General features: G+C 45.3%; 1 protein-coding gene across 3 annotated transcripts in view; it reads right to left on the minus strand.

Moving 5' to 3' along the window:
- The window catches only part of LOC308331120 (NACHT, LRR and PYD domains-containing protein 3-like), a 34,598-nt gene extending 11,200 nt beyond the window's left edge, over positions 1–23,398 (minus strand). For 2 of the 3 annotated variants that reach the window (XM_080786298.1, XM_080786297.1), the window contains exons 1-5: positions 23,313–23,398; positions 21,481–21,594; positions 8,857–8,970; positions 1,963–2,076; positions 889–1,002 (exon numbers count right to left, since the gene is read on the minus strand). In XM_080786298.1, coding sequence (XP_080642424.1) covers positions 889–1,002; positions 1,963–2,076; positions 8,857–8,970; positions 21,481–21,594; positions 23,313–23,380 — 524 coding nt within the window. In that variant the 5' untranslated portion in view covers positions 23,381–23,398. The remainder of the gene's footprint in view (positions 1–888; positions 1,003–1,962; positions 2,077–8,856; positions 8,971–21,480; positions 21,595–23,312) is intronic. The other variant, XM_080786299.1, reaches the window with a different exon arrangement.
- Between the last annotated feature and the right edge of the window lie 470 nt (positions 23,399–23,868).

Consider the following 23,868-nt stretch of genomic DNA (forward strand, 5'->3'; position numbering starts at 1 on the left):
CTGGACGCATGGGCTAAGCCTCTTTTTATTATTAAGGAAGATCAGCATGCATGTTTGTTGACTTTTCACTGACGAGAAAACCCTCAAACATCGATAGCACATGGCTAACTTGATAGCCGTAAGCCGTGCCAGTGTGGGGAGAACTTTGGGACATTGAGGGGGCAGAAAACAGCGTCCGAGCAGCGCTGTTCATGCAGCCTGGAGTGTGACAAGCTGGGCGGCGCAAATAACAGCAATTTTAGGCATGTGTGCAACATGACAACTGTTTTAAACTGTTTGTACAGTGACAACTACAGTCTCTGTAATGTTTATGTTGTACTATTACTAAAAACGATCTGGTTACTAGCCGGTTACCCCCTGACATCCCTACAAACGGTGCCATGGAATGATTTGCCCAAGGAGAGAGGAGTTTAGAGAGACAAGTGCATCTCTAAACACTTAAAACTTAGGTCAGGATTGAGAAGGCGTTTTTAGAATCCTGAATAGGTTTAAAGGTGAGGGTACCTACGCTAGGGGACATGGGGAGAACATGTGAGGGTACCTACGCTAGGGGACATGGGGAGAACATGTGAGGGTACCTACCCTAGGGGACATGGGGAGAACATGTGAGGGTACCTACGCTAGGGGACACGGGGAGAACATGTGAGGGTACCTACCCTAGGGGAAACGGGGAGAACATACAAACTTATCCATGCTTTGATTTCATCAAGAATAGATTAATGCAACTCTTTGTATATTGGCATCGACCAGGCGTCACTCAGGCGTTTACAGCTAGTGCAGAACACAGCTGCCCGCCTTCTCACCGGCACTATAAAATATGTTATAGTGTATATTGTATAGTGTTACAGTGTTATAGTGTTGTATATATTTATAGGAGGGTTGACATACTGTGAATCAGGAGGTCCAGGTTCGTTACTGAAGTCAGGAGGCATTGCTTTAGACAGGTCACTCTTCACAGACAGAAGGCTGGGAGTTGGAGACTCTGCTCTGTGGTGGACACTTCTGGAATCATACAGATAGAAATAACAATACATAAACAACAGAGACAGTGAATGATACTACTAGAAATAATACTAAGTAAATAACAGACAGTAATTAGCATAACAGTAGCTTGTATTCCATGTAGTACAAACGGTGCAATGGAATGATTTGCCCAAGGAGATAAAGACAAGTGCCTCTCTAAAGACTTAAAACTTAGGTCAGGATTGAGAACGCGTTTTTAGAATCCTGAATGGGTCTGTTGAATTGAGCAATTGTAACAATTATCTCCTTAACACATTCCGACCAGGATTACTGCATGTTTGTGTGAGGGTACCTACCCTAGGGGACACGGGGAGAACATGTGAGGGTACCTACCCTAGGGCACATGGGGAGAACATGTGAGGGTACCTACCCTAGGGGACATGGGGAGAACACGTGAGGGTACCTACCCTAGGGGACACGGGGAGAACACGTGAGGGTACCTACCCTAAGGGAAACGGGGAGAACATACAAACTCCACACAGAAAGGCCCTTTCGCCAACCCCGCCTCGGGTATGGGCTCTGATGACGCAGAGGAGAGAACACGCCCTCAGCGCCCACAGCCGGAATCGAACCCAGGACCTTCTAGCTGTGAGGTGACAACACTACCGACTGTGCCACTGTCACCCCTCTTGGTTTTATTTTTGTTAAAGATTTTAAACTTAAACAAATCAGCTCCGTCGTTAAAACTATCTTCTTCCAATCATCGCCACGGTCAAATCCTACCTCCCCTAAAAACAGCTGGAGATGGTTATCCATGCTTTGATTTCATCAAGAATAGATTATTGCAACTCTTTGTATATTGGCATCGACCAGCATTTACAGCTAGTGCAGAACACAGCTGCCCGCCTTCTCACCGGCACTATAAAATATGCTATAGTGTATATTGTATAGTGTTACAGTGTTATAGTGTTGTATATATTTATAGGAGGGTTGACATACTGTGAATCAGGAGGTCCAGGTTCATTACTGAAGTCAGGAGGTTTTCCTTTAGACAGGTCACTCTTCACAGACAGAAGGCTGGGAGTTGGAGACTCTGCTCTGTGGTGGACACTTCTGGAATCATACAGACAGAAATAACAATACATAAACAACAGAGACAGTGAATAATACTACTAGAAATAATACTAAGTAAATAACAGACAGTAATTAGCATAACAGTAGCTTGTATTCCATGTAGTACAAACGGTGCAATGGAATGATTTGCCCAAGGAGATAAAGACAAGTGCCTCTCTAAAGACTTAAAACTTAGGTCAGGATTGAGAAGGCGTTTTTAGAATCCTGAATGGGTCTGTTGAATTGAGCAATTGTAACTGTAACGAAGTGGTCCTCCGTTACTGAGAGTGGGCACATTTAAGTATGTATATTGGCATAAAGGAAGAGTCATGAGTCTAACTGGGTTATTGAAAGTATGATGAAATGAAAATACAATTATGTAATATCTGCTTCTGTTCTGTCTGTTCCAGTGTGTTCAGGGAACCAGGCTACCAGGGCACCATGTACTGGACTGGACCACGGTGGAATAGCCACGGGGGTGTTTGAGGGAGGCATTGGGGCTGCTAAGGATAATGTGATGTGGGTTATGTGGGGGTTGCATGTTTGCAGGTGAAATGGTACAGCCCACACTGATTGGTGCAGCTGCCTATAAAAGGCTGCCAGGAAGCTCACCAACTCAGTGTTGAATTCAGTGAGAGGGCAGGGTGGAGCTGCACACCCACCTGCCCTGTTTGTTTGTTGCTGCCTGCGTGCTGCCATTTCCATGCTGTTCATCTCCTTTTTGGGAATAAACCACGGTGTGGCTGCTTTTGTACATCTGACTCTGTGCTCATTTCCAGCCGCGTTCGGGCAAACACTACAATTGGTGGCAGTGAGTGGGGCCCACAACAGAGCACAGAGTCATGCCACCCAAACCAGCAAAGAAGGATGCCGGCCAGGAGGCACCAGAGAATGACGTGGGCGCGCCAGCTGACCCGGGGGTCGTGGCAGCGGCTAAGCCGGGGACAGATCTGGAGGAGCTCACAGTGATGGTGAAAAGTCTGGTTCGGGCACAGATGACTAGAGACCAGCAGAGGGAGAGGGAAGCCTCTCGACATGAGCAGAGATGGAAGGGTATGCAGCACCAGTTCCAGCAGCTCCAGCTGCAGGTCAATGGACATGAGCAGTACCAGGAGGTCAGTAGTCAGGAGGAGGAGGAAGAACCGGATGGGCGAGCCGATGGGGGGCGTGATTCCACAGGCCACAGCGCTCCACCTTCCCACAGGGAACCCAAGTTGCTTCCATTATCTCCAGAGGATGACATTGAACATTTTTTGACCACATTTGAACGAATAGCCAGCGTATGCCGCTGGCACAGAGAAGAGTGGGCTATTCGCCTTGTTCCATTGCTTACTGGTAAAGCCCGTAGTGCGTATGTCTTAATGGACATTGCTGACTCTGACAACTACACCAAAGTGAAAGAAGCCATTTTATCAAAATATGAAATAACAGCTGATACTTATCGCAGAAGGTTCCGGTCCCTGAACATCGAGCGGGGAGAGACTCCAAGGGAGCTGTACGTACGTTTGAAAGACCTGTTTGGAAAATGGGTCAAACCAGACAAATCGACAAAGGAAGATATTGCAGAGACATTGATCCTTGAACAGTTTCTGAGGATGGTGCAGCCTGACCTGGAGGTTTGGATCCGCGAACACGATCCCAAGACGGCAGAGGAAGCAGCACGCCTCGCTGAGGTCTTTACATCAGCCAGAAGGGGGAGCAGCATTGGCCACGAGAACCACAGCGCTCAGTCCAGTAAGTCCAATGGGGGTGAACAGGGCTCTGGTCTGGGGAGGGGTTCTAGTGGTAGGCATTTTCCTTCAGCTAATTCTAAGAGATCCTCAAAACAAGACATTAGGTGCTATCTATGTAATGGTCTAGGCCACACCCAATATTTTTGCCCAGCAAATGGTGATAATAAACCAGTTATGTTCACTGCAGCCCCTAGAGCGACCAACATAATTACATGTCAGGAGAAAGCCAGTACTGTACCTGTTTTGGTTAATGGTCAGCGGGAGGAAGCCCTACTTGATACAGGGAGTTTTCAGTCAATAATACTGTCCAGTCTTATCCCAAGAGAAAGGTGGAGTGAAGAGAAGGCCACAATTAGCTGCGTTCATGGTGATAAACATGAGTACCCCACAGCACAGGTGTATTTGACAGTAGGAGGCCAGACATTTTCTTTGTTGGTAGCGCTAGCTCCTACTTTGCCATATGCAGTCATTCTAGGTAATGATGTTCCTACTCTACTAGACCTGGTGAACCAGCCAGTACAGACCAGCAAGGTACAGAGCTCAGGTGAAGGGGGCAAACCAGCTACAAAAATAGTACAGCCTTGCAATGTGGTTACCACGAGAGCTCAGACTGCAAGAACAGTTTTCAGAGAGTTGCCATTTGCTGAGGTAGAATGGGAGGCGGGCCCAGTGAAGCCTCTAAAATCAAAGACCCAGAGAAGGAGAGAGAAGGTGCTTGGCACAGTAAAAAATGGTGTAGAACAGCTTTCTATACCAGACTGTCCTTTAGATGTTGAAATTCCACCAGATGTAGGTAGGTTGCAAAGAGAGGACTCTACTTTAAAACCTTGGTTTGAGAAGGTGACTGAGGTAGATGGAGTTAAACAGGGCACGGCAGGCTGTTTGGAAGAGGCTACCTATATAATGAAAGGGGGAATACTCTACCAGAGAAAGGGAAATATTGAGGCCTTAGCACTACCACAGCAGTTTGGACAAAAAGTGATGGAATGGGGCCATTCAATTCCATGGGCAGGGCACATGGCTTCCCACAAAACACTGTGTAGGATTGCTAGTCACTTTGTCTGGCCGGGCATGTATACTCAAATCGCTCACTTCTGTAGCTCCTGTGAGAAATGCCAATTGACTTCAGGGAGGGGGGTGGCACGTGCCCAATTACAACCTCTGCCAATCATTGAGACACCTTTTGAGAGAATAGCTATGGATATTGTGGGGCCATTAGAGAAGAGCTCATCAGGCCACCGCTACATATTGGTTATTTGTGACTATGCAACACGGTACCCTGAAGTTTTCCCCCTTAGGTCAATCAAGGCCAGACAGGTTGCTAATTGCCTTTTACAGCTATTTTCCAGAGTGGGCATAGCCAGGGAGATTTTGACAGATTGTGCAACAAATTTTCTGTCTAAATTACTGCAGCAAGTTTACCAGTTGTTAGGTGTGAAGGGGATTAAGACCACCCCTTACCACCCCCAAACGGACGGGCTTGTGGAAAGGTACAACAAGACACTGAAAAGCATGCTGCGCAAGTTTGTCTCCAACACAGGTGCTGACTGGGACCAATGGCTGCCGTACCTGCTGTTCGCCTACAGAGAGGTGCCACAGGCATCAACCGGGTTTTCCCCATTCGAACTACTCTATGGTCGGCAAGTGAGGGGGCCACTAGACCTACTGAAAGACTATTGGGAAAGGGCTGAACCAGAGGGGGAGAATGTTGTGGCCTATGTGGTCAAAATGAGGGAGAGGCTGGAGCAGATGTCGGCACTGGCACAGGAGAACCTGAAGGTGGCGCAAAACCACCAAAAGACATGGTATGACCAGAAGGCCAGAGAGCGGGTCCTCAGCCCAGGACAGCAGGTACTTCTGTTGCTTCCCACCAGTGACAGTAAGCTGCTTACACAATGGCATGGACCATATAAGGTCACTAGAAGAGTGGGTACAGTCACATATGAAATACATATGCCAGAGCGAATGAAAAAATATCAGAATTTCCATGTAAACTTGTTGAAGGAATTCCAGGTTCGACCAGAGCCAGTGCAGCAGTTGTTTGCACGTGCAGTCCATGATGAGGAGGTGAATGAGAAGTTTTTGCCCACTGGTGCCGCTGAGTCCACCCCAGTGGATTTGTCTTATCTGTCACGTTCTCAACAGGATGACATTAAGCCCCTCCTGGACACAGAGCTGTTCCGGGAGACTCCAGGTTTTACCTCTCTTGTACAGCACAAGATTCGTCTGAAGGGGGAGGCTCCAGCTCGTCAGAGGAGTTACAGGATTCCTGAGCGGCTGATCCCCGAACTGAAGAATGAGATTCAGTCTATGTTGGAGGGAGGCATAATCGAGGTCTCCAGCAGTGAGTGGTGCAGTCCGGTTGTTCTGGTGCCGAAAAAAGATGGTTCATTACGTTTTTGTATTGACTTTAGGTACCTTAACTCTGTATCTGCTTTTGATCCTTATCCAATGCCTCGGATTGATGACATGTTGGAGCGGGTCGGCAAAGCGAGGTACATCACCACTCTGGACCTGAGCAAAGGTTATTGGCAGCTGGCCTTGGCACCAGACGGTAAAGAACTGACAGCATTCAGGACACCGTTTGGTATGTACCAGTTTCGTGTCATGCCATTTGGACTCCATGGAGCACCGGCCACATTTCAGAGACTAATGGATCATGTACTGAGGGATGTGTCTGAATTCTCTGCAGCCTACCTTGATGATTGTATCATTTTCAGCCAGTCCTGGGAAGAGCATGTGTGCCACCTACATCAAGTCCTGCAATGCATTCGTGCAGCCGGCCTAACCATCAACCCTCGAAAGTGTGCTATTGCACAAAGAGAAGTGCAATACCTGGGGTTTGTAATTGGCTATGGCAAGATCAAACCACAGGTTGGGAAAGTTGAAGCCATCCGGTCCTTCCCAGTTCCAACCACCAAGAAGAAGGTGAGAGGGTTTGTTGGCCTCGTCGGGTGGTACAGGAAATTTATTCCCCATTTTGCAGAGAGATCAGCAGTGCTCACAGACCTCACGAGAGACGCATTCCCCACTAAAGTGAGATGGACTGAGGAGTGTGATAAAGCATTCAAAGACCTCAAGGAAGCAATCTGCACCCATCCGGTCCTTCACACTCCAGACTTTGACAAGCCATTCACCCTGCAGACAGATGCTTCGGGAGTGGGCCTTGGAGCGGTGCTGTTGCAGGAAGCGGATGGAGAGAGGAAGCCAGTGGTATTCCTGAGTCGTAAGCTGGAAGACAGAGAGACCAGGTATTCAACAGTGGAGAAGGAGTGTTTGGCGATGAAGTGGGCCATTGACACCCTCAGATACTATCTGTTAGGACGACACTTCTTTCTAGAGACTGACCATCGTGCACTGCAGTGGCTGAACCGCATGAAGGATGCAAACATACGCATTGCGGGTTGGTATCTCTCCCTACAGCCATATGACTTTACTGTTCACTACCGGTCAGGGAAGTCCAATGTGGTGGCGGACTGCCTCTCACGCATCCATGAAGATTGAGGAGCATCGAGAGGAGGGGGGAAATGTAACGAAGTGGTCCTCCGTTACTGAGAGTGGGCACATTTAAGTATGTATATTGGCATAAAGGAAGAGTCATGAGTCTAACTGGGTTATTGAAAGTATGATGAAATGAAAATACAATTATGTAATATCTGCTTCTGTTCTGTCTGTTCCAGTGTGTTCAGGGAACCAGGCTACCAGGGCACCATGTACTGGACTGGACCACGGTGGAATAGCCACGGGGGTGTTTGAGGGAGGCATTGGGGCTGCTAAGGATAATGTGATGTGGGTTATGTGGGGGTTGCATGTTTGCAGGTGAAATGGTACAGCCCACACTGATTGGTGCAGCTGCCTATAAAAGGCTGCCAGGAAGCTCACCAACTCAGTGTTGAATTCAGTGAGAGGGCAGGGTGGAGCTGCACACCCACCTGCCCTGTTTGTTTGTTGCTGCCTGCGTGCTGCCATTTCCATGCTGTTCATCTCCTTTTTGGGAATAAACCACGGTGTGGCTGCTTTTGTACATCTGACTCTGTGCTCATTTCCAGCCGCGTTCGGGCAAACACTACAGTAACAATTATCTCCTTAACACATTCCGACCAGGATTACTGCATGTTTGTGTGAGGGTACCTACCCTAGGGGACACGGGGAGAACATGTGAGGGTACCTACCCTAGGGGACACGGGGAGAACATGTGAGGGTACCTACCTACCCTAGGGGACACGGGGAGAACATGTGAGGGTGCCTACCCTAGGGGACACGGGGAGAACATGTGAGGGTACCTACCTACCTACCCTAGGGGACATGGGGAGAACATGTGAGGGTACCAACCCTAGGGGACACGGGGAGAACATGTGAGGGTACCTACCCTAGGGGACACTGGGAGAACATGTGAGGGTACCTACCCTAGGGGACACGGGGAGAACATGTGAGGGTACCTACCCTAGGGGACACGGGGAGAACATGTGAGGGTACCTACCCTAGGGGAAACGGGGAAAACATGTGAGGGTACCTACCCTAGGGGATACTGGGAGAACATGTGAGCGTACCTACCCTAGGGGAAACGGGGAGAACATACAAACTCCACACAGAAAGGCATTTTCGCCAACCCCACCTCGGGTATGGGCACTGATGACGCAGAGGAGAGAACACGCCCCCAGCGCCCACAGCGGGAATCGAACCCAGGACCTTCTAGCTGTGAGGCGACAACACTACCGACTGAGCCACTGTCCCCCCTCTTGGTTTTATTTTTGATAAAGATTTTAAACCTAATAAACAAATCAGCTCCGTCGTTAAAACTCTCTTCTTCCAATCATCGCCACGGTCAAATCCTACCTCCCCTAAAAACAGCTGGAGATGGTTATCCATGCTTTGATTTCATCAATAATAGATTATTGCAACTCTTTGTATATTGGCATCGACCAGCATTTACAGCTAGTGCAGAACACAGCTGCCCGCCTTCTCACCGGCACTATAAAATATCTTATAGTGTATATTGTATAGTGTTACTGTGTTATAGTGTTTATTTTTAGGAGGGTTGACATACTGTGAATCAGGAGGTCCAGGTTCATTACTGAAGTCAGGAGGTTTTCCTTTAGACAGGTCACTCTTCACAGACAGAAGGCTGGGAGTTGGAGACTCTGCTCTGTGGTGGACACTTCTGGAATCATACAGACAGAAATAACAATACATAAATAACAGAGACAGTGAATAATACTACTAGAAATAATACTAAGTAAATAACAGACAGTAATTAGCATAACAGTAGCTTGTATTCCATGTAGTAAAAACGGTGCAATGGAATGATTTGCCCAAGGAGATAAAGACAAGTGCCTCTCTAAACACTTCAAACTTAGGTCAGGATTGAGAAGGCGTTTTTAGAATCCTGAATGGGTCTGTTGAATTGAGCAATTGTAACAGTTATCTCCTTAACACATTCCGACCAGGATTACTGCATGTTTTTGTGAGGGTACCCTAGGGGACACGGGGAGAACATGTGAGGGCACCTACCCTAGGGGACATGGGGAGAACATGTGAGGGTACCCTAGGAAAAACGGGGAGAACATACAAACTCCACACAGAAAGGCATTTTCGCCAACCCCGCCTCGGGTATGGGCATTGATGACGCAGAGGAGAGAACACGCCCCCAGCGCCCACAGCGGGAATCGAACCCAGGACCTTCTAGCTGTGAGGCGACAACACTACCGACTGTGCCACTGTCCCCCCTCTTGGTTTTATTTTTGATAAAGATTTTAAACTTAATAAACAAATCAGCTCCGTCGTTAAAACTCTCTTCTTCCAATCATCGCCACGGTCAAATCCTACCTCCCCTAAAAACAGCTGGAGATGGTTATCCATGCTTTGATTTCATCAAGAACTCTTTATATATTGGCATCGACCAGGCGTCACTCAGGCGTTTACAGCTAGTGCAGAACACAGCTTCCCGCCTTCTCACCGGCACTATAAAACGTGAACACATTACTCCATTTTTGCCCCTCCCCATTAGATCTGCTCAGATACAGTAGATGCTTTAGAAATAAAGTTTGATTTGATTTGACTTGGAGTTCACAATTCAGACACCAGATGGAGCTGTTGGTTGTAAAGGAGAACAGGAGGATTGACATACTGTGTGTGTGGAGGTCCAGGTTCATTACTGAAGTTAGGAGGTTCTCCTTTAGACACGTCACTCTTCATAGACAGAAGGCTGGGTGTTGGAGACCCTGCTCTGTGGTACAGACTTCTGGAATCATAGAAACGAAGAAGACCATTTATTCAATATGTGTACAATATGTGAATTAACGTAAGGAGCGTCATTTTTTATTTCATTATTAATAAAAAACAGAAGTACCGTAAAAGACGCGCTGATATTGGCCAGTAGTCACTTTTGTGAGTTCAAAATGTATAATTGCGTTATGGAAAGCTGTTTCTGACACACTAAGTCCAAGGAGAGTTTTTCATGCAAAACTAATGCTTGGAATGGATTCAGAATCATGAAATCCTCTTTGTCAGATGTATAAGTGCAGGTTCATTTCATGATGTCCTCCTATTAAAATGATCCGCGGGACATTTGGCTTTAGTTGGCATCAAACCTGATTGATCTCATGATGAGATCAATGTAGTAGCCTACAGCCTACACAGCTACAGTTTCCCATATTATAATGAATTAAGGTGAGCTGGCTTAAAACGATGAATGGCAGAATGACGCGCCGTTATATACATTTTACGATGTGAATTTCACCCGGATTGGACTTGGTTCAGCGGCAGCATGCTGCCGTCCGTCCGTCCCCACACACACACACACACACACACACACACACACACACACACACACACACACACACACACACACACACACACACACACACACACACACACACACACACACACACACACACACACAGGAGCCAGGCGTCCCTACACTTTCCTCACTCTATTCCACCAGAATAATTAGGAAGGCAAATAAAATCATTGCAGACAACTCCCATCCTGCACATCACCTCTTCAATCTCCTCCCATCAGGCAGGAGATATAGAAGTATCCAGAGCTCAACATGTCGCTTCAGGGATAGCACTTACCCCGTAGCCATTAGACATCTGGGGCTAGATTTTGAAGGTGCGTTTTACCTATTACAGTAATATGAGCTGGGGGCGTGAGGTATGTCATATTGCAATTTTAAGCATGTTAAGAAGCGCTTTCGACACCCTGTGGAGTGCGCAAAACGGCCTTGAATTAGTCATGGGAGTGTTTAAGGCGTGTTTGAGAGTTACCCAATCAACATGTCCGTACTATTTTCTTTACCAGTCAGCTGATGTCACATACGGAATGCGCACTTTGGGGATCGTTATTATTACATTTCTTCAGGCTGGCACCATAGAAGACATGACATATGACTTTGTCACATTTGGGTTAATTATTCCTATTGCACTGCATGCTGTCACCTTTATGCCTCAAAATAAGTTGTTTCTATTGAGAAACACCAGTAAAATTATATTTTAATTTAAATTATAATTATATTATATTTGAAATGAGTAATGAGTTGAATGCGTGGTGCGTATGCCCGTGATGGTATGGTCTTCGCTCGTAGCATTTTATTGAAGAAGACTTGGATCGAGTGTGATACAGCGTATGAAAGCAAACCTCTCAAGGATTATGGAGATGTTTTTATTTATTTTTAAGGTTGAGAAATGAAATAATTATGGTCGTTTCTAATCTCAACCTTTCAAAAAGAATGGATGCGTCTTTTGCTGGCTGTTGCCATGTCTCATAGAAACAAGTAAATAGGTTTATAAAAATAATCCCAAAATAAGCGCATATAACAGGGGTCTGTAACCTATTTTAAATGAAGTGCCATGTTTTTATTTTCTAGATAGTGAGTCTGCTATATCCAGATTAATTTTAATGACACCACATTAAAATAAAAAACATATTTTGATTGTCCACAAATATAAAGTCCTTCCATCTTTTTAAATATTTTCTTGCACATTGTTATAATGATCATTATATATCCGCCTGCAGTCAGAGTTCATAGTTTTAATGAATGAATGTGATTCATTGTGAGCTGGTAGATCTGCTATTTTCAAAAGTAACATTTTAATTACATTTTTGTATTAGCCGTCCTTAAGTTGGGCAAATGCATTAATCTGGGGATCCTTGACATGGGAATGTGCTGTGTGAGGATCACTGGTTTAAACAACATTAGGAGAAACCTTTAGAAACAAGAAAAGCAACCACAACTACCAATATTTACAAGCAACTTTACAGAAAAAGAAGCCGCTTATAATAAACAGACTTGGCAACACTCCAGCAGCGTCCCAGAGCCGCTCAAGTGTAAAATCAAACAGTGCTTTAAATTCTTTTTGCGTTTATGAGGTGCCTAGACCCACGTCTAATCGTTATGCGCAGGTCAAGGGGCTTAATAGCAAATTGCGCAAAGCGAAAATAATTAACATATGGACACTCCCACAATGCTAAAATATTCAGCAACGTCGTATTCCATATGTGTGTGCGTTCAACACGGGACGATAAGGCTTTCATAATACGATTGTGCGCAGAGCGAGGCCAATTTATGTATTACCACATGGTAAAACGCACCTTCAAAATCCAGCCCCTGAACTCATAGTATATGCATAATTATAGCACTTTAAAAAACTGAATGTAATTTCCTATGCTGCTGGTTTTTGTTTTTGTATTGTCCTTCTTGTTTGTGTATCTATGGTTGTCTGACTGTCTGTATATGTTGAGTATGAACCAAGACAAATTCCTATCAATTTGTTGACATGGCAAATAAATTATTGAATCTTGAATCTCACACACACACACACACACACACACACACACACACACACACACACACAGTCATAACTGACTCAGAGGAGCTCCGTAACAAAACAATTTAAATAGGCCTATACTGCAGGCATTACTACACTAAACAACGTTGGGTTTGTACAGTGCAGATAAGTGCACGTTCTTATTATAACTGTGAGTTTGTTTTCTAACATGCAGCGCGAGTCTGCCATAGCCGATCTACAAGCTCACAACGCGTTGCACTGCGAGCAGAAGGCTGCTGAGAGTGAGTCGCATGCTAGAAATATCCTAATAAATAAATAAAAAGGTGTCGGGCTTCGGCTGCGGGGCAGTTTCTGTAGGCTAACTTGACCAATGCCTCTAGAATGCATGCATATACTGTAGGCATACAAGCGCAAGCCATGCGTGATACTCTGCTTTAAAAACATGTATGTGCTGAGCAATGTTGGGGACACATGCCTACATATTTTATATGGGTCTGGCAACTATTAATTGATTCAGCATGAAGACTAAAGCCTTCTGAATAAATATACGCATGCATTGATCGCGAGTACACTACCCTCTGAGCTGACGTGGAACTGAGCGGAGTTTACGACCAACGTAATGTGGGAATCCTCGTAAATGCCCATATGCTCACGCTCCGCTCACGATATGAGCGTAAATGCTGTTGTAAATGAGGTCCATAGTGTGTATATTGAACAGGAGGATTGACATACTGTGTGTGTGGAGGTCCAGGTTCATTACTGAAGTTAGGAGGTTCTCCTTTAGACACGTCACTCTTCATAGACAGAAGGCTGGGTGTTGGAGACCCTGCTCTGTGGTACAGACTTCTGGAATCACAGAAACGAAGAAGACCATTTATTCAATATGTGTACAATATGTGAATAACTTAAGGAGCGTCATTTTTTATTTCATTATTAATATAAACAGAAGTACCGGAAAAGACGCGCTGATATTGGCCAGTAGTCACTTTTGTGAGTTCAAAATGTATAATTGCTTTATGGAAAGCTGTTTCTGACACACTAAGTCCAAGGAGAGTTTTTCATGCAAAACTAATGCTTGGAATGGATTCAGAATCATGAAATCCTCTTTGTCAGATGTATAAGTGCAGGTTCATTTCATGATGTCCTCATATTAAAATGATCCGCGGGACATTTGGCTTTAGTTGGCACCAAACCTGATTGATCTCATGATGAGATCAATGTAGTAGCCTACAGCCTACACAGCTACAGTTGCCCATATTATAATGAATTAAGGTGAGCTGGCTTAAAACGATGAATGGCCGAATGACGCGCCGTTATATACATTTTACGATGTGAATTTCACCCGGATTGGACTTGGTTCAGTGGCAGCATGCTGCCGTCCGTCCGTCCCCACACACACACACACACACACACACACACACACACACACACACACACACACACACAGGAGCCAGGCGTCCCTACACTTTCCTCACTCTATTCCACCAGAATAATTAGGAAGGCAAATAAAATCATTGCAGACAACTCCCATCCTGCACATCACCTCTTCAATCTCCTCCCATCAGGCAGGAGATATAGAAGTATCCAGAGCTCAACATGTCGCTTCAGGGATAGCACTTACCCCGTAGCCATTAGACATCTGAACTCATAGTATATGCATAATTATAGCACTTTAAAAAACTGAATGTAATTTCCTATGCTGCTGGTTTTTGTTTTTGTATTGTCCTTCTTGTTTGTGTATCTATGGTTGTCTGACTGTCTGTATATGTTGAGTATGAACCAAGACAAATTCCTATCAATTTGTTGACATGGCAAATAAATTATTGAATCTTGAATCTCACACACACACACACACACACACACACACACACACACACACAGTCATAACTGACTCAGAGGAGCTCCGTAACAAAACAATTTAAATAGGCCTATACTGCAGGCATTACTACACTAAACAACGTTGGGTTTGTACAGTGCAGATAAGTGCACGTTCTTATTATAACTGTGAGTTTGTTTTCTAACATGCAGCGCGAGTCTGCCATAGCCGATCTACAAGCTCACAACGCGTTGCACTGCGAGCAGAAGGCTGCTGAGAGTGAGTCGCATGCTAGAAATATCCTAATAAATAAATAAAAAGGTGTCGGGCTTCGGCTGCGGGGCAGTTTCTGTAGGCTAACTTGACCAATGCCTCTAGAATGCATGCATATACTGTAGGCATACAAGCGCAAGCCATGCGTGATACTCTGCTTTAAAAACATGTATGTGCTGAGCAATGTTGGGGACACATGCCTACATATTTTATATGGGTCTGGCAACTATTAATTGATTCAGCATGAAGACTAAAGCCTTCTGAATAAATATACGCATGCATTGATCGCGAGTACACTACCCTCTGAGCTGACGTGGAACTGAGCGGAGTTTACGACCAACGTAATGTGGGAATCCTCGTAAATGCCCATATGCTCACGCTCCGCTCACGATATGAGCGTAAATGCTGTTGTAAATGAGGTCCATAGTGTGTATATTGAACAGGAGGATTGACATACTGTGTGTGTGGAGGTCCAGGTTCATTACTGAAGTTAGGAGGTTCTCCTTTAGACACGTCACTCTTCATAGACAGAAGGCTGGGTGTTGGAGACCCTGCTCTGTGGTACAGACTTCTGGAATCACAGAAACGAAGAAGACCATTTATTCAATATGTGTACAATATGTGAATAACTTAAGGAGCGTCATTTTTTATTTCATTATTAATATAAACAGAAGTACCGGAAAAGACGCGCTGATATTGGCCAGTAGTCACTTTTGTGAGTTCAAAATGTATAATTGCTTTATGGAAAGCTGTTTCTGACACACTAAGTCCAAGGAGAGTTTTTCATGCAAAACTAATGCTTGGAATGGATTCAGAATCATGAAATCCTCTTTGTCAGATGTATAAGTGCAGGTTCATTTCATGATGTCCTCATATTAAAATGATCCGCGGGACATTTGGCTTTAGTTGGCACCAAACCTGATTGATCTCATGATGAGATCAATGTAGTAGCCTACAGCCTACACAGCTACAGTTGCCCATATTATAATGAATTAAGGTGAGCTGGCTTAAAACGATGAATGGCCGAATGACGCGCCGTTATATACATTTTACGATGTGAATTTCACCCGGATTGGACTTGGTTCAGCGGCAGCATGCTGCCGTCCGTCCGTCCCCACACACACACACACACACACACACACACACACACACACACACACACACACACACACACACACACACACACACACACACACACACACACACACACACACACGAGCCAGGCGTCCCTACACTTTCCTCACTCTATTCCACCAGAATAATTAGGAAGGCAAATAAAATCATTGCAGACAACTCCCATCCTGCACATCACCTCTTCAATCTCCTCCCATCAGGCAGGAGATATAGAAGTATCCAGAGCTCAACATGTCGCTTCAGGGATAGCACTTACCCCGTAGCCATTAGACATCTGAACTCATAGTATATGCATAATTATAGCACTTTAAAAAACTGAATGTAATTTCCTATGCTGCTGGTTTTAGTTTTTGTATTGTCCTTCTTGTTTGTGTATCTATGGTTGTCTGACTGTCTGTATATGTTGAGTATGAACCAAGACAAATTCCTATCAATTTGTTGACATGGCAAATAAATTATTGAATCTTGAATCACACACACACACACACACACACACACACACACACACACACACACACCGACAGCCATAACTGACTCAGAGGAGCTCCGTAACAAAACAATTTAAATAGGCCTATACTGCAGGCATTACTACACTAAACAACGTTGGGTTTGTACAGTGCAGATAAGTGCACGTTCTTATTATAACTGTGAGTTTGTTTCAGGCATGCAAACAGGCCCAAGGTGAAAAAGGTGACAGTGTGCGGGGCCAACGCTGTGCCGCGGGCAAAACCGCGGCGCAAATCTTTTAAGCGTTTATCGGTACTAAACCCACTTTGGGGGGGGGGGGGGGGGGTGTCATGGGGGACAGTATATACTACACTGTACTGTACTAGCCCTCCTCCCGGCCTGTGTGTCTGTGTGTTAGGCTGTGCAACAGTGACACTTGGTGGTGAACAAATGCTATAACGCTATGTTTCGTGCTCGGACACAGCCAGGGACCCAGGGACACAGCCAGGGACAGACCCAGTGACACAGGGGCAGCCAGGGACAGACCCAGTGACACAGGGACAGCCAGGGACAGACCCAGTGACACAGGGACACAGCCAGGGACACATCCAGGGACAGACCCAGTGACACAGGGACAGCCAGGGACAGACCCAGTGACACAGGGACAGCCAGGGACAGACCCAGTGACACAGCCAGGGACACATCCAGGGACAGACCCAGTGACACAGGGACAGCCAGGGACAGACCCAGTGACACAGGGACAGCCAGGGACAGACCCAGTGACACAGGGACACAGCCAGGGACACAGCCAGGGACAGCCAGGGACAGACCCAGTGACACAGGGACACAGCCAGGGACAGACCCAGTGACACAGGGACAGCCAGGGACAGACCCAGTGACACAGGGACACAGCCAGGGACACAGCCAGGGACAGACCCAGTGACACAGGGACACAGCCAGGGACAGACCCAGTGACACAGGGACAGCGAGGGACAGACCCAGTGACACAGGGACAGCCAGGGACAGACCCAGTGACACAGGGACACAGCCAGGGACACAGCCAGGGACAGACCCAGTGACACAGGGACACAGCCAGGGACACAGCCAGGGACAGCCAGGGACAGACCCAGTGACACAGGGACAGCCAGGGACAGACCTAGTGACACAGGGACAGCCAGGGACAGACCTAGTGACACAGGGACAGCCAGGGACAGACCCAATGACACAGTGACACAGCCAGGGACAGACCCAGTGACACAGGCACACAGCCAGGAACAGACCCAGTGACACAGGGACACAGGGACACCGCCAGGGACACAGGGACCCAGCCAGGGACAGACACAGGGACACATACTGTAGCTGTCTATAGTGTGGTTGAGTGGCTGCACCACTCAAAAATGACAGATGATTATTTACTAAATCAGTACAAATCTAGTCAGTATTGAGCAAGATGTTAACATTCATGTCCTGATAGTCATAGAACAATTAATTTACTCCAACAGGAGCACTAGCCCCTCGAGGAGCACTAGCCCCTCCTATATTCAGTAGATTTGTGTCCTAAATGCCATTGACAATGAATGAATTGTCATATATCGGCTATTTTTGTCCTACACAATCCTACACATTCATTGTCACAAAAATGACAATGAATGGATGATGTATGATGATAAGGGTCACTTCACACAGGTGTGATTTAAAGAAACACTTTTCACTCTTCACATCATGTAAAATAGAAAATTATATTCACTGGCAAAATAATGAATTATAATACAAATAAAATGTTTTGGGATGGTTTAGTCAACAGGGTCAGTTTACTTCATTATTTTAGCCTTAGTCAATTTAAGACATGTAGAGTAACATCCTCTCCTTATTCAACAGTTGAGCTGCATGTTTTCGTTTTTAATATATCCATTTAGTATAAGCCCTGGCACGCACGCACGCACGCACGCACGCACGCACACACACACACACACACACACACACACACACACACACACACACACACACACACACACACACACACACACACACACACACACACACACACACACACACACACACACACACACACACACACACACACACACACGCGCGCGCGTGCTTTATTTATTTACTCATACGCATGCATGCACACACACGAGCACACAGACAGACACACACACACACACACACACAGCGAGAGAAACTGACGCCGGCGCGTCCACACCACAGACAGTATAACGCAAAGTGCTAACGTTGCTAATGCTAACTGTAGCAGCTAAACTAATGGATCGACTGGCGAGTCACAGACAGTGTGTCAAAATTCATGCCGAGTCCACACAAACAGGTTTTTTTTCCGCGGAGCGACCAGCGGCTGCGCACATCATGCCGCCCAGATGCAAGCAGAAATATCGCTCAGAATCATTAGTGACTCACGAGAGTAGTCTGTCAGATAATTCTCCGGGCAGCGAGCTCGGGCTCCACAGACCCCCTCACCCCCCCCAAACATTTTTTTAACGGATTTGCATGAATCACACAGGTCCTATATTTGGGATAAAAACGGCGATTTTCGCCGAAAAGCTACACTTTTGCATGTCTGTTGTTTTCTAACATGCAGCGCGAGTCTGCCATAGCCGATCTACAAGCTCACAACGCGTTGCACTGCGAGCAGAAGGCTGCTGAGAGTGAGTCGCATGCTAGAAATATCCTAATAAATAAATAAAAAGGTGTCGGGCTTCGGCTGCGGGGCAGTTTCTGTAGGCTAACTTGACCAATGCCTGTAGAATACATGCATATACTGTAGGCATACAAGCGCAAGCCATGCGTGATACTCTGCTTTAAAAACATGTATGTGCTGACCAATGTTGGGGACACATGCCTACATATTTTATATGGGTCTGGCAACTATTAATTGATTCAGCATGAAGACTAAAGCCTTCTGAATAAATATACGCATGCATTGATCGCGAGTACACTACCCTCTGAGCTGACGTGGAACTGAGCGGAGTTTACGACCAACGTAATGTGGGAATCCTCGTAAATGCCCGTTTGCTCACGCTCCGCTCACGATATGAGCGTAAATGCTGTTGTAAATGAGGTCCATAGTGTGTATATTGAACAGGAGGATTGACATACTGTGTGTGTGGAGGTCCAGGTTCATTACTGAAGTTAGGAGGTTCTCCTTTAGACACGTCACTCTTCATAGACAGAAGGCTGGGTGTTGGAGACCCTGCTCTGTGGTACAGACTTCTGGAATCACAGAAACGAAGAAGACCATTTATTCAATATGTGTACAATATGTGAATAACTTAAGGAGCGTCATTTTTTATTTCATTATTAATATAAACAGAAGTACCGGAAAAGACGCGCTGATATTGGCCAGTAGTCACTTTTGTGAGTTCAAAATGTATAATTGCTTTATGGAAAGCTGTTTCTGACACACTAAGTCCAAGGAGAGTTTTTCATGCAAAACTAATGCTTGGAATGGATTCAGAATCATGAAATCCTCTTTGTCAGATGTATAAGTGCAGGTTCATTTCATGATGTCCTCATATTAAAATGATCCGCGGGACATTTGGCTTTAGTTGGCACCAAACCTGATTGATCTCATGATGAGATCAATGTAGTAGCCTACAGCCTACACAGCTACAGTTGCCCATATTATAATGAATTAAGGTGAGCTGGCTTAAAACGATGAATGGCCGAATGACACGCCGTTATATACATTTTACGATGTGAATTTCACCCGGATTGGACTTGGTTCAGCGGCAGCATGCTGCCGTCCGTCCGTCCGTCCGTCCGTCCCCACACACACACACACACACACACACACACACACACACACACACACACACACACACACACACACACACACACACACACACACACACACACACAGGAGCCAGGCGTCCCTACACTTTCCTCACTCTATTCCACCAGAATAATGGGCACACACACACACACACACACACACACACACACACACACACACACACACACACACACACACACACACACACACACACACACACACACACACACACACACACACACACACACACACACACACACACACACACACACACACACACACACACACACACACACACACACACACACACACACACACACAGGAGCCAGGCGTCCCTACACTTTCCTCACTCTATTCCACCAGAATAATGGGCAAATAAAATCATTGCAGACAACTCCCATCCTGCACATCACCTCTTCAATCTCCTCCCATCAGGCAGGAGATATAGAAGTATCCAGAGCTCAACATGTCGCTTCAGGGATAGCACTTACCCCGTAGCCATTAGACATCTGAACTCATAGTATATGCATAATTATAGCACTTTAAAAAACTGAATGTAATTTCCTATGCTGCTGGTTTTTGTTTTTGTATTGTCCTTCTTGTTTGTGTATCTATGGTTGTCTGACTGTCTGTATATGTTGAGTATGAACCAAGACAAATTCCTATCAATTTGTTGACATGGCAAATAAATTATTGAATCTTGAATCTCTCACACACACACACACACACACACACACACACACACACACACACACAGTCATAACTGACTCAGAGGAGCTCCGTAACAAAACAATTTAAATAGGCCTATACTGCAGGCATTACTACACTAAACAACGTTGGGTTTGTACAGTGCAGATAAGTGCACGTTCTTATTATAACTGTGAGTTTGTTTTCTAACATGCAGCGCGAGTCTGCCATAGCCGATCTACAAGCTCACAACGCGTTGCACTGCGAGCAGAAGGCTGCTGAGAGTGAGTCGCATGCTAGAAATATCCTAAAAAATAAATAAAAAGGTGTCGGGCTTCGGCTGCGGGGCAGTTTCTGTAGGCTAACTTGACCAATGCCTCTAGAATGCATGCATATACTGTAGGCATACAAGCGCAAGCCATGCGTGATACTCTGCTTTAAAAACATGTATGTGCTGAGCAATGTTGGGGACACATGCCTACATATTTTATATGGGTCTGGCAACCATTAATTGATTCAGCATGAAGACTAAAGCCTTCTGAATAAATATACGCATGCATTGATCGCAAGTACACTACCCTCTGAGCTGACGTGGAACTGAGCGGAGTTTACGACCAACATAATGTGGGAATCCTCGTAAATGCCCGTATGCTCACGCTCCGCTCACGATATGAGCGTAAATGCTGTTGTAAATGAGGTCCATAGTGTGTATATTGAACAGGAGGATTGACATACTGTGTGTGTGGAGGTCCAGGTTCATTACTGAAGTTAGGAGGTTCTCCTTTAGACATGTCACTCTTCATAGACAGAAGGCTGGGTGTTGGAGACCCTGCTCTGTGGTACAGACTTCTGGAATCACAGAAACGAAGAAGACCATTTATTCAATATGTGTACAATATGTGAATAACTTAAGGAGCGTCATTTTTTATTTCATTATTAATATAAACAGACGTACCGGAAAAGACGCGCTGATATTGGCCAGTAGTCACTTTTGTGAGTTCAAAATGTATAATTGCTTTATGGAAAGCTGTTTCTGACACACTAAGTCCAAGGAAAGTTTTTCATGCAAAACTAATGCTTGGAATGGATTCAGAATCATGAAATCCTCTTTGTCAGATGTATAAGTGCAGGTTCATTTCATGATGTCCTCATATTAAAATGATCCGCGGGACATTTGGCTTTAGTTGGCACCAAACCTGATTGATCTCATGATGAGATCAATGTAGTAGCCTACAGCCTACACAGCTACAGTTGCCCATATTATAATGAATTAAGGTGAGCTGGCTTAAAACGATGAATGGCCGAATGACGCGCCGTTATATACATTTTACGATGTGAATTTCACCCGGATTGGACTTGGTTCAGCGGCAGCATGCTGCCGTCCGTCCGTCCCCACACACACACACACACACACACACACACACACACACACACACACACACACACACACACGAGCCAGGCGTCCCTACACTTTCCTCACTCTATTCCACCAGAATAATTAGGAAGGCAAATAAAATCATTGCAGACAACTCCCATCCTGCACATCACCTCTTCAATCTCCTCCCATCAGGCAGGAGATATAGAAGTACCTAGAGCTCAACATGTCGCTTCAGGGATAGCACTTACCCCGTAGCCATTAGACATCTGAACTCATAGTATATGCATAATTATAGCACTTTAAAAAACTGAATGTAATTTCCTATGCTGCTGGTTTTTGTTTTTGTATTGTCCTTCTTGTTTGTGTATCTATGGTTGTCTGACTGTCTGTATATGTTGAGTATGAACCAAGACAAATTCCTATCAATTTGTTGACATGGCAAATAAATTATTGAATCTTGAATCACACACACACACACACACACACACACAAACACACACACACACACACACACACACACACAGTCATAACTGACTCAGAGGAGCTCCGTAACAAAACAATTTAAATAGGCCTATACTGCAGGCATTACTACACTAAACAACGTTGGGTTTGTACAGTGCAGATAAGTGCACGTTCTTATTATAACTGTGAGTTTGTTTTCTAACATGCAGCGCGAGTCTGCCATAGCCGATCTACAAGCTCACAACGCGTTGCACTGCGAGCAGAAGGCTGCTGAGAGTGAGTCGCATGCTAGAAATATCCTAATAAATAAATAAAAAGGTGTCGGGCTTCGGCTGCGGGGCAGTTTCTGTAGGCTAACTTGACCAATGCCTGTAGAATGCATGCATATACTGTAGGCATACAAGCGCACGCCATGCGTGATACTCTGCTTTAAAAACATGTATGTGCTGACCAATGTTGGGGACACATGCCTACATATTTTATATGGGTCTGGCAACTATTAATTGATTCAGCATGAAGACTAAAGCCTTCTGAATAAATATACGCATGCATTGATCGCAAGTACACTACCCTCTGAGCTGACGTGGAACTGAGCGGAGTTTACGACCAACGTAATGTGGGAATCCTCGTAAATGCCCGTTTGCTCACGCTCCGCTCACGATATGAGCGTAAATGCTGTTGTAAATGAGGTCCATAGTGTGTATATTGAACAGGAGGATTGACATACTGTGTGTGTGGAGGTCCAGGTTCATTACTGAAGTTAGGAGGTTCTCCTTTAGACACGTCACTCTTCATAGACAGAAGGCTGGGTGTTGGAGACCCTGCTCTGTGGTACAGACTTCTGGAATCACAGAAACGAAGAAGACCATTTATTCAATATGTGTACAATATGTGAATAACTTAAGGAGCGTCATTTTTTATTTCATTATTAATATAAACAGAAGTACCGGAAAAGACGCGCTGATATTGGCCAGTAGTCACTTTTGGGAGTTCAAAATGTATAATTGCTTTATGGAAAGCTGTTTCTGACACACTAAGTGTGCTTGGAATGGATTCAGAATCATGAAATCCTCTTTGTCAGATGTATAAGTGCAGGTTCATTTCATGATGTCCTCATATAAAAATGATCCGCGGGACATTTGGCTTTAGTTGGCACCAAACCTTATTGATCTCATGATGAGATCAATGTAGTAGCCTACAGCCTACACAGCTACCCATATTATAATGAATTAAGGTGAGCTGGCTTAAAACGATGAATGGCCGAATGACGCGCCGTTATATAC

This window comes from Protomyctophum bolini (assembly GCF_963924005.1).
Source record: "Protomyctophum bolini genome assembly, chromosome: 16".
Lineage (NCBI taxonomy): Eukaryota > Metazoa > Chordata > Actinopteri > Myctophiformes > Myctophidae > Protomyctophum > Protomyctophum bolini.